The 17,347-nt window shown below is 42.3% G+C and overlaps 1 protein-coding gene across 2 annotated transcripts in view; it reads right to left on the bottom strand.

Annotated features, from left to right (window-relative positions):
• TGFBR3 (transforming growth factor beta receptor 3) overlaps positions 1 to 17,347 on the bottom strand; it is a 146,721-nt gene that overhangs the window by 66,272 nt on the left and 63,102 nt on the right. For both annotated transcript variants that reach the window (XR_013987217.1, XM_081008608.1), the window contains exon 4: positions 270 to 407. Coding sequence is in view for 1 of the 2 variants with exons in the window: in XM_081008608.1 (XP_080864734.1) it covers positions 270 to 407 (138 nt within the window). In the remaining variant the exon portion in view is untranslated. The remainder of the gene's footprint in view (positions 1 to 269; positions 408 to 17,347) is intronic.

The raw sequence follows: 17,347 nt of genomic DNA on the forward strand, positions 1-17,347 counted from the left end.
CCCACTAGAATCGATGATCACACATTAAGGGCAATGCCATAAACCCCATTTTAAACAAAAGTTCAAATAAATAACTGGAGAGAACTCAAATTGCTTCCACAAGCCACCTAACTGCTCCCAAGAGCCTTTGTTCTGAAACCTGATAACTAGTTAACATTTCTTTCTATCGACATGACTTTCCCTTCCCCTTCTTCGAAAGGAGTACCAGCTAACTGAGTAGGGTCCATTATGAAGTGGCTACAAAGCTTCATGAAGCTCCCAATACTTACAGTGAAAAACCTTGAAATCTCTGGGGCAAGTCTTTCTGTTTTCACCTTCCATACCAAGGGAACGGGAGAGTTCAGTATGAATGCCAATGGCCTCTGGTGAATATGAATTGAAGAAATCGGATTCAAATGTAAGGTGACCTATAAAAAACACACAAATACACATCAACCAATTAAAATGTGGTCATTATTTGATAAATATTCCAAAAATAATTAATATATAGTGCTTCTTTAACATTTCAAGTGCTTTGTGTACATTTTCTCAGTAATCCTTATACACAGACAAGTTGATAAGATGGTGATGATGATGATGATGGGACTGAGGAAAAGGAATGTGCTTAAGCCCACCTGCTCGGTTCATGACTGGTGTGAAATTTGAAATAGTAATGTTCTGGACACTGCCAGGGCTGGGGTGAGGGGTTAGCAATACTGTACATCTGCAGAGCCATCTCAAGGAATTTTGCTATCTGTGGCAGAGCAAAAAAAATTCATGCACACAAACTCAAAGTAGGCACACAGGACTCAAATCTGGTCACGTTATTTTGGCACCTGAAACACACAACCCCACAAGTTCTTCTCCACCTCCCTAGCAGTAAAACAACAGTGTATGTTGCTAATAACAACCAACACAACAACAACTATCTATTATTATTAGCAGCAATTTGCTGCCCTTATAAGAAAACCCAAAATCAGCAGCCTAAGATGGCCACCTTGCTCTGTTTGATGGTATGGCCAGCCATGGGCATCTGCAGGGCAGGGGACCAAGTGCCAACTCCCAGAGCCCCCTACCTTCGCTCCTCCTCGTTACTGTCACTGCCTGCAACCACCTTCTCCAAAGAAGTGAGCAGTGGTTAGGGTTGCTGTTCAAAGTTATCGAGCTTTTGGGGGGAACATCTCTCCCCAAAAACACATTTGGGGGCTTTTCTTGGATCTCAAAACCTGGATGTATGGCAGCCCTGGCAGTGACAGAAGCAAGGGGATGGAGAGGCACCCTCTGCTTGCCTGGCCCTCTCCCTGTGGTTGGTTTGGGCTCAGAGGGACTGGCGAAGAAGCAGTTACAAGAGCAGTGAGGAGAGTGATTAGGAGAGGAATCAACTCTAGACTTCTTCACACATCACACTGAACACAGGTGCAACTGTTTGCATAAAAGAGCTCGTGTACGCTCGCTGATTTGTGCAGCTCAACTATTGAGTATACCGCTTGTATACTCTTTAAACGTAACGTGCGAACACCCTTACCACTTACAGATGGGGGTAGAGTTGTGGCAGAGGCATGCTTAAGGCCACCTACTGAGTTCAGAACCGAGGTGGAATTTGAACCCTAATTTCCAAGTTCACAGTTTTGCATTCCTGAGCCTAATCCTCATAAATGGCAGGGAAGCTAGGAAACCTGCTTCTGACTGGGAGGACCGAACCCTCAGCAGAGTGCCCATTTTCTCTTCAAATAACCCAGTCTGCACAGCAATTCCAAAGCCACTGACAATTCAATACTACATTCCCTGACGCCCACATATTAAGTGTAGTCACAATGTCATTATTAGCTGTTCTGCGCTGCTGGGAAAAGCCACCATCCTAAAGCCACCGGGGTTCCTGGCTCCTCGGAGCTCAGTTGCCATATGGTCCCCATCATGTCTAAATTTGCTGTTAACAGACTTCTGTGGGCAGGTTTGGAGATTTTGGATGTATGGGCCCCTGGGCAGCCCACAGAGGCACAAGCCTCGTGAGCCCATTGGAGGAAAAGGCAGGAGCAATTCTCCATTGCAAAGTCTGGCGTGTGGGCTAAACAGCCTTTAGGGAAGAAGTCTAGCAAGCTTGGGATGAGGTCTGCTAATGAAAACAATTCCAGGAAAGAGATGAGATATTTTGGATCTTGCGACAGTGTTCGGGCAAACTTAGAAAGACACCTGCTCAGCAGTAAATAATACTTCAGTTTAACCATTATCCTAAAACCTCTTCCTTCATTGTAAGTGGGCAATCATAGTTTTCTGGCTTGAACTTATCAATGTTTGGAATACTGGGCATATTTTTCCAAATTCTCTTCCCCCACCCCACAACGTACTAACATATTTCCTTCAAGAGCTGTATAAACAAGATAATCTAACTTCCTTCTCACTTCTCTTAAAAAACCAAGCACACACCAGGTGACAGTGGCCATGAAAAAGAGGAAAATTGAGCAACCTGAAGGTACAGGAAGTGTCTGCAATTCCACTGGGAATGACATTTGAGATGAAAGGTTATACAGTGGTACCTCGGGTTACAGACGCTTCAGGTTACAGATGCTTCAGGTTACAGACTCTGCTAACCCAGAAATATTACCTCGGGTTAAGAACTTTGCTTCAGGATGAGAACAGAAATCGTGTAGCAGCGACACAGCGGCAGCAGAAGGCCCCATTAGCTAAAGTGGTACTTCAGGTTAAGAACAGTTTCAGGTTAAGAACAGACCTCCAGAACGAATTAAGTTCTTAACCCGAGGTACCACTGTACCACCAGTTAGTGCAGAGGTAGCCAATATGGTACCTTCCAGATGTTTGAGACTCCAACTACCAGCCCCAGACAGCAAGAGAAATGGTCAGGGACGATGGGAGTTGAGTCCATTTGGAGGGAACCACATTAGCTAGCCTTGGTTTAATGCTATGTGAACTAGCCTAACCTCCTTGCAGGGTCACACACTCCCTCTCCTCCTCCCTTATCTCTGCCACCCACTGTTGTGACAAAGTCATGGCGGCACAGGCACTCTTCAGGGCTATCTTCTGACACTGCTTCCTTCTGAGAAAGGACACTGAGAGAGAAGATGGCCTCAAGTCTGGGACTGCCAGCATTGCCACTGCTAATGTACTGGCAAAGCAATTCAAAAAGGCAGACTGGGGAAGAAGTCGGGAGACTTCCCTGCCTCAGGCGGCACAGTGACTTAGGCCAGCTATCATGCAATCCATCGCCTGTATTCTGAAGATGCACCGAACAGGAAAACATCAATAATATGTGCTTACAAAACAACCAAAACCCACATGCACCATTATTCAAAGGATGATACAAATACAGTGGTACCTCGGGTTACATACACTTCAGGTTACATACGCTTCAGGTTACAGACTCCGATAACCCAGAAATAGTGCTTCAGGTTAAGAAATTTGCTTCAGGATAAGAACAGAAATCGTGCTCCGGCAGCGCAGCGGCAGCAGGAGGCCCCATTAGCTAAAGTGGTGCTTCAGGTTAAGAACAGTTTCGGGTTAAGAACGGACCTCCGGAACGAATTAAGTATTTAACCCGAGGTACCACTGTAGTTTTGGTTAAGATGGAAATGGAAGTTTCAGAAAACACTTGTTTCCTCTTTTCCACTATAGATATAGCAGTCAATAAGAAAGAGAAAGGCCTAGTTGTGAGAGAATGTTATAGAATTCACTGAGAGCATTTTGTAACTAATACATCCAGCACAGGAAAAATGGGCATTATCAAGTGAATAATCTTTCAATATAGGCTTTGCATGCCTCTGCAGTTATTAAGACTCTTTCGAAAGAGCGTTGCAGACACATACAATATCAAGGAGGTAAAGACAGCTGCAAACTTTCAGTTTCCCTGGAGATACCAGTTTTTATGGAAGGCTGAGGATCACCACAGCAACCAAACTACAAAAACAGACCAATGGGCTCGTGCCCCATTATTCTGGCAAAGTAATTTGTATTATAGGAACAGTCTGGGGGCACAGATATTGAAAAATGATCAAAGAAGAAAGCACTGTTGAAGTATAATTTGGTTTTGCTGACTTTAAGGCCTCAAATCACACGTTTACAAAGACCGTTATGAAAGTTAATGCTCAAGGTTTTATAATGCTGAACTAACCACTGTAGTGTGAAGGGATCCAGATTAATTTTCAGCACATTTTTTTCCAAAACAACCATTACAAATTTGTCCTAATAAACCAGGGCAAAAATATATCAAGTTACAGTACCCATATTGAGGCAGCTGTTCAGAAAAGCATTAAGAGAGAAAATGGACTTTCAAGATGAATGCACTTTTTTTGCTTTGTATCTTCAGATCACAAAACTACTACAGCACTATATGTCTTGAAAATATAAGCATTTTATAAATTTAAGTAGCTGTTCGGGTTGCCAAACAGAAAGTTAATCAATTGCAATGCTTTCTGGGAAAGTCTCTAAAATTGCCTTCCCCAGCATAGTACTCTCCAGATGTTTTAAACTGCAATTCCCATCAGCCCTAGCAAATGGTCAGGGATGATGGGAGTTGTGATAAAAATTAATAACTCTGAAGGGCATATTCATAAAGTCTGCCACACTTCTTCAACGCCTTTCAAACCCTGCCTTGTCACACTTTGGCAACAATTTCACCGATGCCACCTCCTTTATCACAAGTTTGCTACACCACAACTCATAATAAAACATACGTACTGCCAACATATCATTTCTATATTCATAAGCCCCATGCCATTCTCCATGACCCTCTCTTTCCCTTTCAATTTGTAACTTGAGAGTTGGGAGGAAACTGGTTTTCAGGGGCTGGCTTTGGTCCTAGCTTCTCCAACTACTGACTTTTAATTTAGCTATACACTAGATTTTTCACAATGATTGCTCTTAATAAGTTATTTATTCAGTTCTTCTTTTTATTGTTGTTTGTTCAGTCACACGTTTTTGCCCTCATAACCTGCAAGTGTACTATTTTATACTGGACAGAGCTGCTGAAAGGTGAACAATTAAAAAAAAAATTAAATGGGCAACAACCATAGCATGGTTTTATCTTCTCAAGTGTGAAAGATGCAACAACAGTAGTTTATATGGATCTGCTTCACAGGTTCTCTATGCTGCCAACTGATTAAAAAAGAAAACTGATGGTGCATGTAGCCAACCAGAAGCTTCAACTGGGAGCAGAAAGGTTGGCTTTGCCTAGAATGGCTAGGGAGAGAGAGAGAGAGTGCGTGCAGCAGGTCTCCTGCACCTTTAATAGTTGTGGTCCCTCTTCTTCAACTGATTACTATTTTTCTTTTCCTATAAACCCATAGACTCCCACAAAATCCCAGTTTGGAAACAGCTAAAAGGATGGTTGTGCTCCCCCTAGCAGTTGGAAGATCTTTCCTTCCAAGCAATTTCAAGAAGCCTAGAAGGGAGACAGGAAAGAAGACAGGCTATGGAGGAAAGGGTTAGCAGCACCTTCCAAATGGCTACATTAGGCCAGGGGCATCAACTGCCAACCCTTACTACCCTAAGTTGTTCTGTTTACAGAACTTACATAATGTCCTGAATTCATGTCTGCATTATATAATGTGTCACAAATAATTTTGGTTCCATTCATTTAGATCAGGCTTTCCCAAACTTGGGCCTCCAAGCTGTTTTTGGACTACAACTCCCATAATCCCTAGCTAGCAGGACCAGTGGTTGGGGTGATGGGAACTGTAGTCCAAAAACAGTTGGGGACCCAAGTTTGGGAAACCCTGATTTAGATCTAGATGGTGATGGTAGATTAACAGTATTCAATACTTATAATCTGCTCTGGGATCGGGTTACATTTTTGTTGCTGTAGAGCTTCAGGTTAAAAAAAATATTTAGTAGAATCTGAAACCTCCAGAGTTATGGTATGTCAATGAAGTATCTGTGCACTTTCTTCTAAATCCCATTATTCTCTGATGATTCTTTCAGACACACAAAATACCCCAAAGCCAAACAAAAGGACTCATAAACGTACATGTCCCTGCCCACGCTGTTCATCTTTCCAGCACATGCAACCTCCCCCAAACCAGTCACGGAACGGCAAAGTGAACTGCTAACAATACTTTAGCCTTGAAAGCATTATAGAAAAAAAAGTATCTTTCAGTATAGCAAGAAACACATTGTACCACAATGTGAATGCAATTTCCATATGTGGAAAGAATAGCATTTGCATTTAACCTTAAACAGATGGTTTACTGAAAGAAGAAACCCACATTTTGACAAGTGCCTATTGGATAGACAAATTGTACCATGGCAAATTGAAGATGCAAAAGATAGGATAATTATTCCCCCACAATAATTGAAAAAAGAGAGATGCATTTCACACAAACATTACTAGCGCCTCATGGAGGCAAGGCTGTAAGAATCCCTTTCCAAAGGCTGTAAGAATCCCCTTCCAGAGAGCTTGTGCCAACACCTGCCAACCTTAAGTTAGTGCCAAGGCCCCAGTGCCTCAGCAGAGCCCATAATACATGTCCTGGGGCCCCCTTAAAATATATTTCTCCAGCTTCCCATGCCAAGAAGTGCTGAGACTTAGCTGCCCTTTTAATTTTCCAAACTCAAATCAGCCCTCCATCAGGGACACCGTGAAAAATTAAGACGGTCTAAACCACTGAGCTTCTTGGGCTTGCCGATCAGAAGGCTCGTGGTTCGAATCCCCGCGACGGGGTGAGCTCCCGTTGCTCGGTCCCTGCTCCTGCCAACCTAGCAGTTCGAAAACACCCCAAAAAGTGCAAGTAGATAAATAGGTACCACTCCGGTGGGAAGGTAAACGACATTTCCGTGCGCTGCTCTGGTTTCGGTGTTCCATTCCGCCAGAAGCGGCTAGTCATGCTGGCCACATTATCTGGAAAAACTCTGTGGACAAATGCCGGCTCCCTCGGCCTGTAAAGCGAGATGAGTGCCGCAACCCCAGAGTCGTCTGCGACTGGACTTAACAGTCAGGGGTCCTTTACCTTTTTAAGACCCATCTGCCTGGCGGTGCTTGGAGCACTGTTGCTGTTACTGCAGATTTCCACTAACAGAGATGGGTGACCATCAAGGGGCACTATGCTAAAGGACCCCTAAAACCTGGAGGAAGCCTTGCAAGGGAAAGGGGAGGATCCTGCCAGGCTACTATTGGCTTCCCCCATCATTTGGTCTGGCAGAGCTGATAAGTTACAGTATCCCACTCTGGCCATTAGATATGCGGTGCTGCAGGACAGCAAGAATCCCTATGCATGAGAACTGTCCCAGTGCTGCAGGGAGTAAGGAGTATGGGCATCAGTCATAATGAATACAAGTAGCTATTTGAACACCACTTAGCAATTATTTTTGGACACAACTGCCAACTTGCCCAAAATTATGGGCCGACCTCTGTTTGTGTACAATCCTACCATCTTAAAAGCGGATTCCCTCGACCATTTTAAGCTGCTGAGACACAGCTGTAGCCAAGGTGGATTGTGTTTCCTCTTCTGGGCGCAAGAGGAAAAGGATGTGATGTGTTCATGATGGAGTGGTCTGTAACCATGTGATCCCTTCTGCGCACACCTGCGTCCCAATTTAGCCAGCTATTGAAAAGACCACAAAACTGGTACAAGGAGACATGGCTATATATTCAGCAGGAGGAAGGAAACAATAAAACCTGATCTCCTCAAACTACAGCTTGGCATCCCCAAACATACCTGCATGACTGGAACCCAAAAATTATTATGATCTGATCTGGATTCATATCTTTTGATGTCCATATCTAAGAACATACAATGTTGACATGCTTTGCAGTTAACGTGGCTGCCAGTGGGCAGCCATGCCCACTGCAATATGGGGCAATCAAGACAGGTTGGGGGAGGTGCAAAGAAATGAGTCCTGGAGAGCTGACGTTCTAACCATCAGCTGGGATCACCTGCACTAGAGAGCTCTCTTTTGGGGCTGGAGTAAGTGGCTTGGATTCAAAGCACTATCTCTAGCATTTAATTCTTTTCAGAAGAAGTGGTTTGCTTTGAAAGGGCTTTGAATCCAAACTCATTTCTCTGCAGAGGGGGAAATGCTGCTGTTTTTGGAGCATTCCCCTCTACGCAGAGACTTCAAAGGTGCTCCCTTGTAACTGACAGTCAGCTGATTAGGAACCTCTTAGAAGGTGTGTTCCTAGTGTCATTCAGTGGTGCCCTCAGATTGATTGTGAGCCACCTCATTTGAATTTTGATAAGTGTCAGTCCCCTGGCATTATTATGACATCAGGTGACTGAGAGGTGGGTAGATTGGGATTTGGCCCATGGGGGAGATTAGGATCTGGCCCGTCAGCCAGATCTAGCTCCCTATCCATGATCTAGAGAGCTTGGCAAAGGCTACTCTAAAACAGGGTTTCCCAAACTTGGGTCTCCAGCTGTTTTTGGACTACAGTTCCCATCATCCTTAACCACTGGTCCTGCTAGCTAGGGATGATGGGAGTTGTAGTCCAAAAACAACTGGAAGACCCAAGTTTGCGAAAGCCTTCTCTAGAATATGCATTCAGTTGAGAGAGGGGTGGGATGGCCAGCTCTTTTCGGCATCATAATTGAGAATGAGCTCTAAAATGTACTTGGTATTCCCCCAGTGGTACGTTATGGAAAAAGATTGGCAATTGTGGCCTTTTAGAAGGAGGTGGTTTGCCATTTATGACTGCCATTCTCATTCTGGAAGCCCTGGAAGCGTCCAACAAATGTCTTAAGTTCCCAGGATCATTCTTTGGAAACTACTTTCCTAAACAGTTTACATCCCACTTTGCTGCCACATTTTGAGTGAACCATCAATCAAAGTTTGGGGTTTTTTTAAGGCTTTTGTTTTAAATTAAAATTTGGAAATGTTTTAGGGCTCCTATAAAGTAAGGAAGCTAAAGGAACTGGCAGAAACATAGACCTGCTAAGTCCTAATTTTGCCACACAATATTGCCAATCTCTTTAGCCCTCAGCTGCTTTCCAATTTCAAGCACCTGCTCTGCAAAAACTACCAGAGATCTGCCAAATTATACAGTATCTTCACACAGCCTTTTACGTTGGGCACACTAATCCGGTCTGGTATAAAAAGCATGCAAAAAGTAATAATGAAAAAGCCAAAGCCTAAGGAAAGCCACATTATTTATTTGGCCCTGTGCATAGTTAAAGATGCATACAATTAACATACTTGGCATAATTGCATCTCTTTCCAAACCTAATTATTTTAGAGAACTTCTCTTTGTAACTGAGAGAAAGGAGTGGGGAAACGAGAGACGAAATGGAGAAAATGGTAGAATAGGATGCCTAGCAGAAACAGAGCAAAAGTGAGGAGGCAGAAATAAGTACCATAACATGAGGATAAAGAGTAAAAATTGTGCTATTATCTGCTCTGAGCACTGGGACTGCTAGCCTGGCCTTCCGCAGCCATTGCCTACGTTTTTCTTTGCTTTTTGAATGCAACACTGAGGATAAGAAATTAGCTTTTTAAAAACCCTGACATCTCAGTTCCCTGACATTCCAATTCCTCAGCAGATACTATGCTTGCAGATTTACAGAAAACACACAGTCCTGCAGCAGTTCTAGCTTTGGGTTAATGGTTACCAGCTTTTTAGCATAACCTGAGCAAATCTAGAAGCATGCATAGTAAGTAAGACTTAGTCCAGCTTCATTCAGCTGTCCTTTATAATCATGGGGTTTTTAAACCGAACAAACTCTACGTATATATATGAGGCCAGGAGCTGAAGATGAGACTACCAAATCCATTGCTTCTGAGCCTTAATGCAGATATGGATTTGGAAAAGCAAAACAAGATCTCCTGCAAAATCTTTTGGTTTACAAAATGAGCATATAAAACCCCTAACAATCTGTGTGTCTCGGCTCACCACAGCACACAGAGGTCAAGAGGATTTTTGCACAATCAAAAGCATCCTTGGGAGTCAGGAGCTGCCTCTTTCACATTTTAAAAAAAGACCCCATTAGCTTCTTTTAATTCTATTTAAAGTCACAAGGCCAACTTTTGCCAGCTACCCCACAGAGATCAAGAGACTATTCTCTCAAAAGCTACAGCATGAGGTCTGGCCATCTCATTTTATTTATTTTTTGCAAAACTTTTTTACCACGAAACAGCCCTAGCAGTGGACATTCCAGAACAGAAAGGTGGGGGTAAGTTATTTAAATAAATAAGACTTTACTCTGAAAAATTTACTGCACCCTCTCTCAAATGTTGCAGCCCTTTGCACACTTACTTGCGGGTAAGCCTCACTAAACGCAATAGGACTTCCTTCCTGGGTATAGGTTTGCACTGTAGAGGCCTTCACTCCTATGTGCAGTTCTGCAGAACTGTAGTAGTACCTCCTAAGACAGGGGTGGGAAACCTATTCCTCTCCAGATATTGAGGGACTACAACTTGCATCAGGTCTAGCTAGCATGGCCAACGGTGAAGAAGGATGGGAGTTCTAGTCCAGCAGCACCCAGAGGATTGCAGGTTTCCCATTCCCAGGTTATCAGGTCATTAAAAATCGTACCGGCCACAGAATGACACCATTAATAGGAATTATGAGAGTTCAGAAGCTTTCAACATGCTATACCCAGTGACTGTGTGCCAGAACTTGCAAGGTACCTGGTGCTTTCTGAACATAAAAAGTTGATACATCTGGAGCTTCTAGACCTGGCAGTCTTGTTGTTTATGTGGGGGAAAGGATCTCTCCTTAAGCTGTCTTAGTTAGATTTGTTGCGACAGAAATACAGGATTCTTTACTCGGAAAACAGAAGCATCTCTGTGAACAGGTATGTTTTTAGAGACAAAAATTCAGACAGTGCTGCCCATTAAGAAATTGTGTAAACACGGCAAGGGAGTTTGTTCCATTTGCTAGTGCAGTTTCCAGTGGTGGCAAAGGGGATGTTATCGTTCTGATAAAGCCAGCTTTCCAATGGCATATCCGAGCCAATTCGGCTTTCCATCTTCTTTGTGCCATGTACGTTACAGGCTAGACACGTAACAAAGTGGGGATAGACACTTACGGGGCCTGCAATGAGAAGTGACTGTCCAGGAAAGAGATCCTGGGATCACAACTGATAGCTCAAAGACAATATTGATCCAGTGAGCAGCAGCGGTGTAAAGGGTGTGCTCCATGTTAGGCATAATTAGAAAAGGAAAGGAAATCAAAACTGCCAATATCACACCGCTGCTTCACAAATCTATGATGTTTGATCATACTTGAGTTCAGTTTGGGGCACCACAACTCAGAAAGGAGATTGTAGAGCTGAAGAAGGTCCAGAGAAACTGGCAACCAAACTGATCAAGGAACTGGGTCAACTACCTTAAGAGGAAGGTTGTAACATTTGGGGCTTTTATAATTTAGAGAAAAGGGATGAATGCGGGGAGAATGACCAGGGTAAATAAAAGTATCCACAGAAAGTGGACAGAGAGAAGTTTTTCTCCATCTCTCATAATAATAGAACTTGGAGCGACCCAATGAAGTTAAATGTTGGAAGAGGCAGGTCACAAGACAGAAAGTAACTTTTTTCACACAGTACAAACTATGCAATTCACTAAAATTCATGGCTGCCAACCAGAATGGCTTGAAAAAAGGATTTAGACAGAAAGGATAAGCCTCCAGTGTTAAAGGCAGTATGTCTCTGAATACCCATTGCTGGGGAATACAAGTGGAAATAGTACTGCTGAGCCCCTTTCCTGGTTAACCACTGTGAGAACAGGGTGCGAGACTAGAAAGCATTTGCTCTGATCTGGCTCAGCTCTTCCTATATTCAATCAGACTTATTTTCAGGGAAGTACGTGTAGCTTTGCAATCTCACTCCATTACTGAGTGTAAAATGCTAAATAATTTAAAGGTTACTTTAACTAATACCCCTTGACAGGCCACTTAATAAAGAGCAATTTTTGTCTTGGGTTAATTGCAAAATAGCGTTTTTAAGTGACAGTCCCATGGAAGAATATCTGCATTTCTGAAACACCGAAGGTCAAGTCAGTCAACAGATTAGGCATTTCTCCAGCTGTGTATGAAAGAGGTAGATCGTTTCACAGGTGTGTGTTTCAGAAAAGGAAAAACCTCAGTCAAATGCAGGAAATGTCCAATTTAAAATGAAACGCTATGCTGTTAAAATAAAGTACACACACACACACACACACACACACACACACACACACACTTAGAGCCAGTATGAAAAAGAAGTATATGAGTCATAGGGGACTTGAAAACATTGCAGCTTTAAGAGACTGGGGCCTGGTAAGGGTGTCTATATTTAAGTATTACAGAATGGAAAAAAATGTGGTGTGTATGTTAGAGTAAAAGCCTTGTGCTGCAGTGCAGCATTTCTACTGATTCTCTCTCACTTTGGGCTTATCCACACTACTGCTTGGCCTACAGCTTTCCTCTGGGATAACCTGTGATTTAGCACTGGATTGGAGCAAACAGCAATCAGGTTTTCAGTGGATTGCTGTTTGTACCGATTTATCACTAAAGAGTGAGTTTTCCCTGGGGAAAGTAGCAAAACTGCTTGGACCAGTGCCTAGAAAGCACGGGACAAGTGGAAAACTGCTCGGACAAGTGGAAGTGTGGATGAGCCCTTTATTGTGTAACTCAAGCTTGGGTTATTTGGAGCTATAATTTCAAAGCATTTCTAGTTGCTCTATGTAACAGCAAATCAGGGTGTGCCGCTATTGGCACTTGCAAGTGTGAGACTGCAGTTGGCACACTGTTTCTGCTTGCCACTCCCCCTTCCAACACATGTGAAGGGTGGAGCTAATCAGAAGTTTCCGATTCTGGTTGACAGTCTGCACATCCAAGCACAGCAAATATGGTTTCATCTGATCAAGAGTTTGCCTGCAAACAAGCATCCCAGTCCATAGCCATGGTTTGGAATGCTGTTTTTGCAGGCAAACTTTGGTTTAAGCGGTGGCATACCGTAGTTGCCAGTGAGTAGAAGCTTCTGGTTTTCCCCCCCTTGCACACAAAGGAAGGAGAGAAGAGAGCACACTGCTTGTAAAGTCAGCAACTGCTTGTAACCATGTTTTGCTTGTGCTCAAACACTTTCCTTTCTCCCTTAGGAGGAGATTATAGGTTTCCATCCTTAGTTGGTTTAAGTAGCAGTTTTTGGTTTTCATTCTGGCTTGATATATCGGCTTGCTAACTTGTACAAACCACAGTTTCCCTAGTTTGGCCAAAGTGGGAAATAGGAATGGAAGCTTTAAATCTTCTCCCTTTGTGCCCAAGCTTCACACGGGCAGCAAGAAACCATGGTTTGTTGTTTCGGTCTGAATTAGGCCAAAGTGTTATTTCACAGCACCCTATCATGACTAGACCTCTAATTAACTATATTAGGTGTCCTATCTGTAACTATATTAGTAAATGGATTATCGTAGCGTCTAACATCACTGTGCTTCTCCTGGTTTCACTATATTCTTGTGCATCTTTCAGGTTCAACTTATCTCCTACTTTTGACCAGATCTTAATGATAGTTCCAAGCTTTATGAAGCAAATCAGTATATGCAAAACAATTTTTTAAAAAATCTCTTTGGGCTTCTGTATGATCCCATACTCCTCTCTAGCATTTTCTTTAAAATATACATGATTCGTATGCAATTTCTACTGCAGATTTTGAGAGAGAGAGAGAGAGAGAGAGAGAGAGAGAGAGAGAGAGAGAGAGAGAGAAACCCAGCTGGGGTTCACTCTGCATGAAAATAATTGGTTATTATCTCTTTTTGAGTAAACTATGATTAGCTCCATGTTTCTGTTGGACATGAAGCTCTAAACAAATAGTCTTTTGGCCCCCATACAACTTCCTCTGAAAATTCTGGTTGGTAAATATGAAAGAGTTTTCAAATTAAATGACCAGTAATTTTCTGAACAGTCTTAGAAAACAACCCAGAAGAGACTTCAGTCCAGAGTAAATAAGATGCAGATGCCACATTAAACAAGACATAATTTTCTGTGTAGGCAGGAATACTGCAACTTACTCAATGGATAAAAGGGGCTATAGATGGCTGTTTCTTCAATATATAGATGTTGCCAAAAAACACTGTGAACTAATCAAGGCAATTAACTGTCTGACATCATTAACTGAATCACAGGACTAACTGTTGCTGTCCTGATAACAGGAAAAAACTTAGCTGCAATTCTGAATGAGATCAGACAATATTTCCTAATTACTGCATGAGTGAAATAAGCCGTAACACTTTAAAATTAGCTGGATACATTTATGATGATGAGTGCTACAGGAAAGGTTTCAACATGCTGCTTCAACTATGATGTTTAGATATTGGAAATGAGTTTTGCCTCCTGGAATTTGGGTTTATTCTTCTTTCTTTTCACTGTTATAACTGATCTGTAGGGTGGCAGTGATTCCATAGTTTCATTATTATCCTGGATCTCCCCATCACAACATACCATGAATGCAAATCTCTTTCAAAAAGCATATTTTCATAGTTTTGCAAGGAAGGAGAGTCCACATGGCAATCTCACTGGTTGGTAGTTACCCGGGTCTTCCTTTCCCCCCCTTTTTAAGATGGGGACAACATTTGCCAGCCTCCAGTCTGTAGGGACCTCACCTGTTCTCCAATAATTCTCAAAGATAATAGACAAAGTCTCTGAAATTACATCCGCAAGCTCCTTTACTACCCTTGGATGCAGCTCATCAGACCGTGGAGATTTGTACCTCTTTTCCTATCTTGGGCTGCAGCTCCCTCCTTACATTATTTATTCTGTTATCACAAGGTTGGGTATCACTTTCCTTTTGGGGGAAGACGGGGCAAGGTAGGTGTTGAGTAGTTCCGCCTTTTCTCTGTCTTTTCTTCTTCTTCCCCACGCAGAGGACCTACCACTTGTTTCTTCTTCCTCTTACTTTGGACATAGCCAAATAAACCTTTATTATTATTATTTTTAACCTCTCTTGCAAGCCTGAGCTGATTCTGAGCTTTAGCTAGGCTAACTTTCCCCCTGCAACTGTTGGCTACTCGTATATACTCCTCCTTTGTGATTTCCCCTTACTTCTATTTCTTACACATGCCCTTAATTCTCAGCTCACCTGCAAGCCACACCGGTTTCCTTAGATGCCTCCTACTTTTCTTTCTTGTTGGTATTGTCTGTATTTGGGCCTTCAATATTTCTCCTTTTAGAAACTCCCATCCTTCTGGGACTCCCTTCTCACTGAATATGTCTGACCACGGGATCACACCCAGCAGCTCCTTCAGCTTTTCGAAACTGGTCAATCCCTAACTTCTCTAATTATAATTATCTCAGGAAACATGCTAGAAAAGGCCCTTGTCTGGCTAGCTGCCATTAGCCAAAAGGAGACAATAGTGTGCAAAATGAACCAAAGGTCCAACAGTATTAGCTATCTTCTCAAGTTCATATATGCAATATATGGATTTTAGATGGTAGAAAATTTGTCTGTATAGGAGTTTATGAAATAAGCATCTGCTACCTGCTTCACCAGAAATATCAAGGATCAATTCTATTGTTGGCTTTTTACATCCTGTTTGAAGGTGTACATTAAGCATTGTCATGCTGAGGATGATCACAATTCTAGGTAATTCAGCTGCCAACGTTTGAACAGTTTCCATATGTATAAGCACATAATTTTCTTTAAGACTGCCCATAAGAGATTAATATTTTTGTTATCCTTTTCTCATTTTGATAATAAGCTGTCTGCTTGAAGCTCCAGGCAGTTGAATTTGCTTTTTACTGATTCAAGTTTTCTGTCTGTAATTAAGGAAGATTTAGAAACACATCCTTATGAAAAGAACGAAGAAACCTTTAAATCTTTAAGCAGCTCAGTGGTAAATTTTATTTTTGCTCCTGGGTGTCAATCTCCACAGTATCACACTGCTTTCCCAAGCATTAAGCAGCTACTGAAAAGTTAAGTGTTATTAGAAATTCCTTACACCTGCCGAGAAAAGGAGGTCAGTAAATCTGAGACTTTAGGCAAGTGGATTGAATCAATACATTCCCGGGCAACATTTCGAACGTGTAAGAGGATTAACTGTTCAAGATTTCTTAAGAAGGCTCACAAACTAGGCATAATGTAAACTATCAATATTCTTCCTACAGAAATAGTGAAGGACTCACTGTTGTGAGACCCAACTCCAGTCAAGTTGGGTGGGTAAGGCAAAGTGAGGTAGAGAGAAACTAAGACACAGAGAAGAAAGCCAGAAACAGTACTTGCAGCCACCAGTAAAAGTAGGGTCCCCAAATTGCTCAGACCAGTGGGCAGGCTAGATCTTGAAACATCTATAGAGCTGGGATGAGGAAGCACCTAGATGTTGTTGGACTACAACACCTAGTCACTGTGGCTGTGCTCTATCTCCAGAGGCAGAGGCAATATGCCTCTGAGCACTAGTTGATGGAAATCACAGGTGGGAAGAGTACTGTTGTACCCAAGTACGGCTTGTGAGCATCTCATGGGCATCTTGGCATCACCTGTTTTGGACTGGGACATTTATAGTATATTCTCCCTCCACAGCTCAGTTCCCTGTTCATGAGAATCCCAGAAGACGCTCCATTTCCCCTTCAGCCAAAACCCACTCCACAACCTATTAAGGTATTAAGTTATATCTAACCATCTGGAGAATGGGCAATCAGAGGGGTTATACCAAGGTTGGGACCGCTGAAAGCAATACAGGCAGAGAAGTGATGGTGGAAAACACATCCTTAACTTGCCAGCTTTCCCTCTCAGATGCGTGAAAAGGGGTGCCTCTAAAACCAACAGAGGCACTACCATATGGGTTCCTATACTGGAAGAAGTGCCTTAATTCTACCTATTCGCATCCCTGAGATCTCAACAGTCTTTTTAAAAAATACTTATACAGTAGTACCTCATTTCGAATGTAATCCGTTCCGGAAGACCATTTGAGTTCCGAAACATTCGAAAACCGAAATCTCAAAACGGAAATCTCAATACGGAAGCTGCGTTTCCAGTTTGACTTCCGAGGCGCATTCGAAAACCAAAGCATTTATGGTGTTTGAGTTCCAAAACATTCATCAACGGAGATGTTCGAAAACCAAGGTACCACTGTATATACTGTATATCTCTGTAGGCTACCTTTCTGTGTACAATTCATCCAAGGTGGCTTACATAAAAAAAGTTCAACACAACATCTACAAGATACACAAATACAAAATAAGTCAACACCAGCCCCAAAGTTACTAAGCCAGAAGCAGTAGCAGTAATAATAATAATAATAATAATAATAATAATAATACATATTCTGAAAACATACCCAATTACTTGGGGAGTAAATCGTAATAAATTCAATGGGCTTTGCTTCTGAGCAGACATGTATATAATTACACAGCTGACAAGTCTAAGAAATATTTTAAATCTTGATAACCAAAAAACAAAACAAAAACCACTTTTATTCCTCCTCCAAATTGTATCATTTTTTTCAGCACAGCTGCAAA

This window comes from Podarcis pityusensis (genome assembly GCF_964106645.2).
Source record: "Podarcis pityusensis genome assembly, chromosome: 6".
NCBI classification, from domain to species: Eukaryota; Metazoa; Chordata; class Lepidosauria; order Squamata; family Lacertidae; genus Podarcis; species Podarcis pityusensis.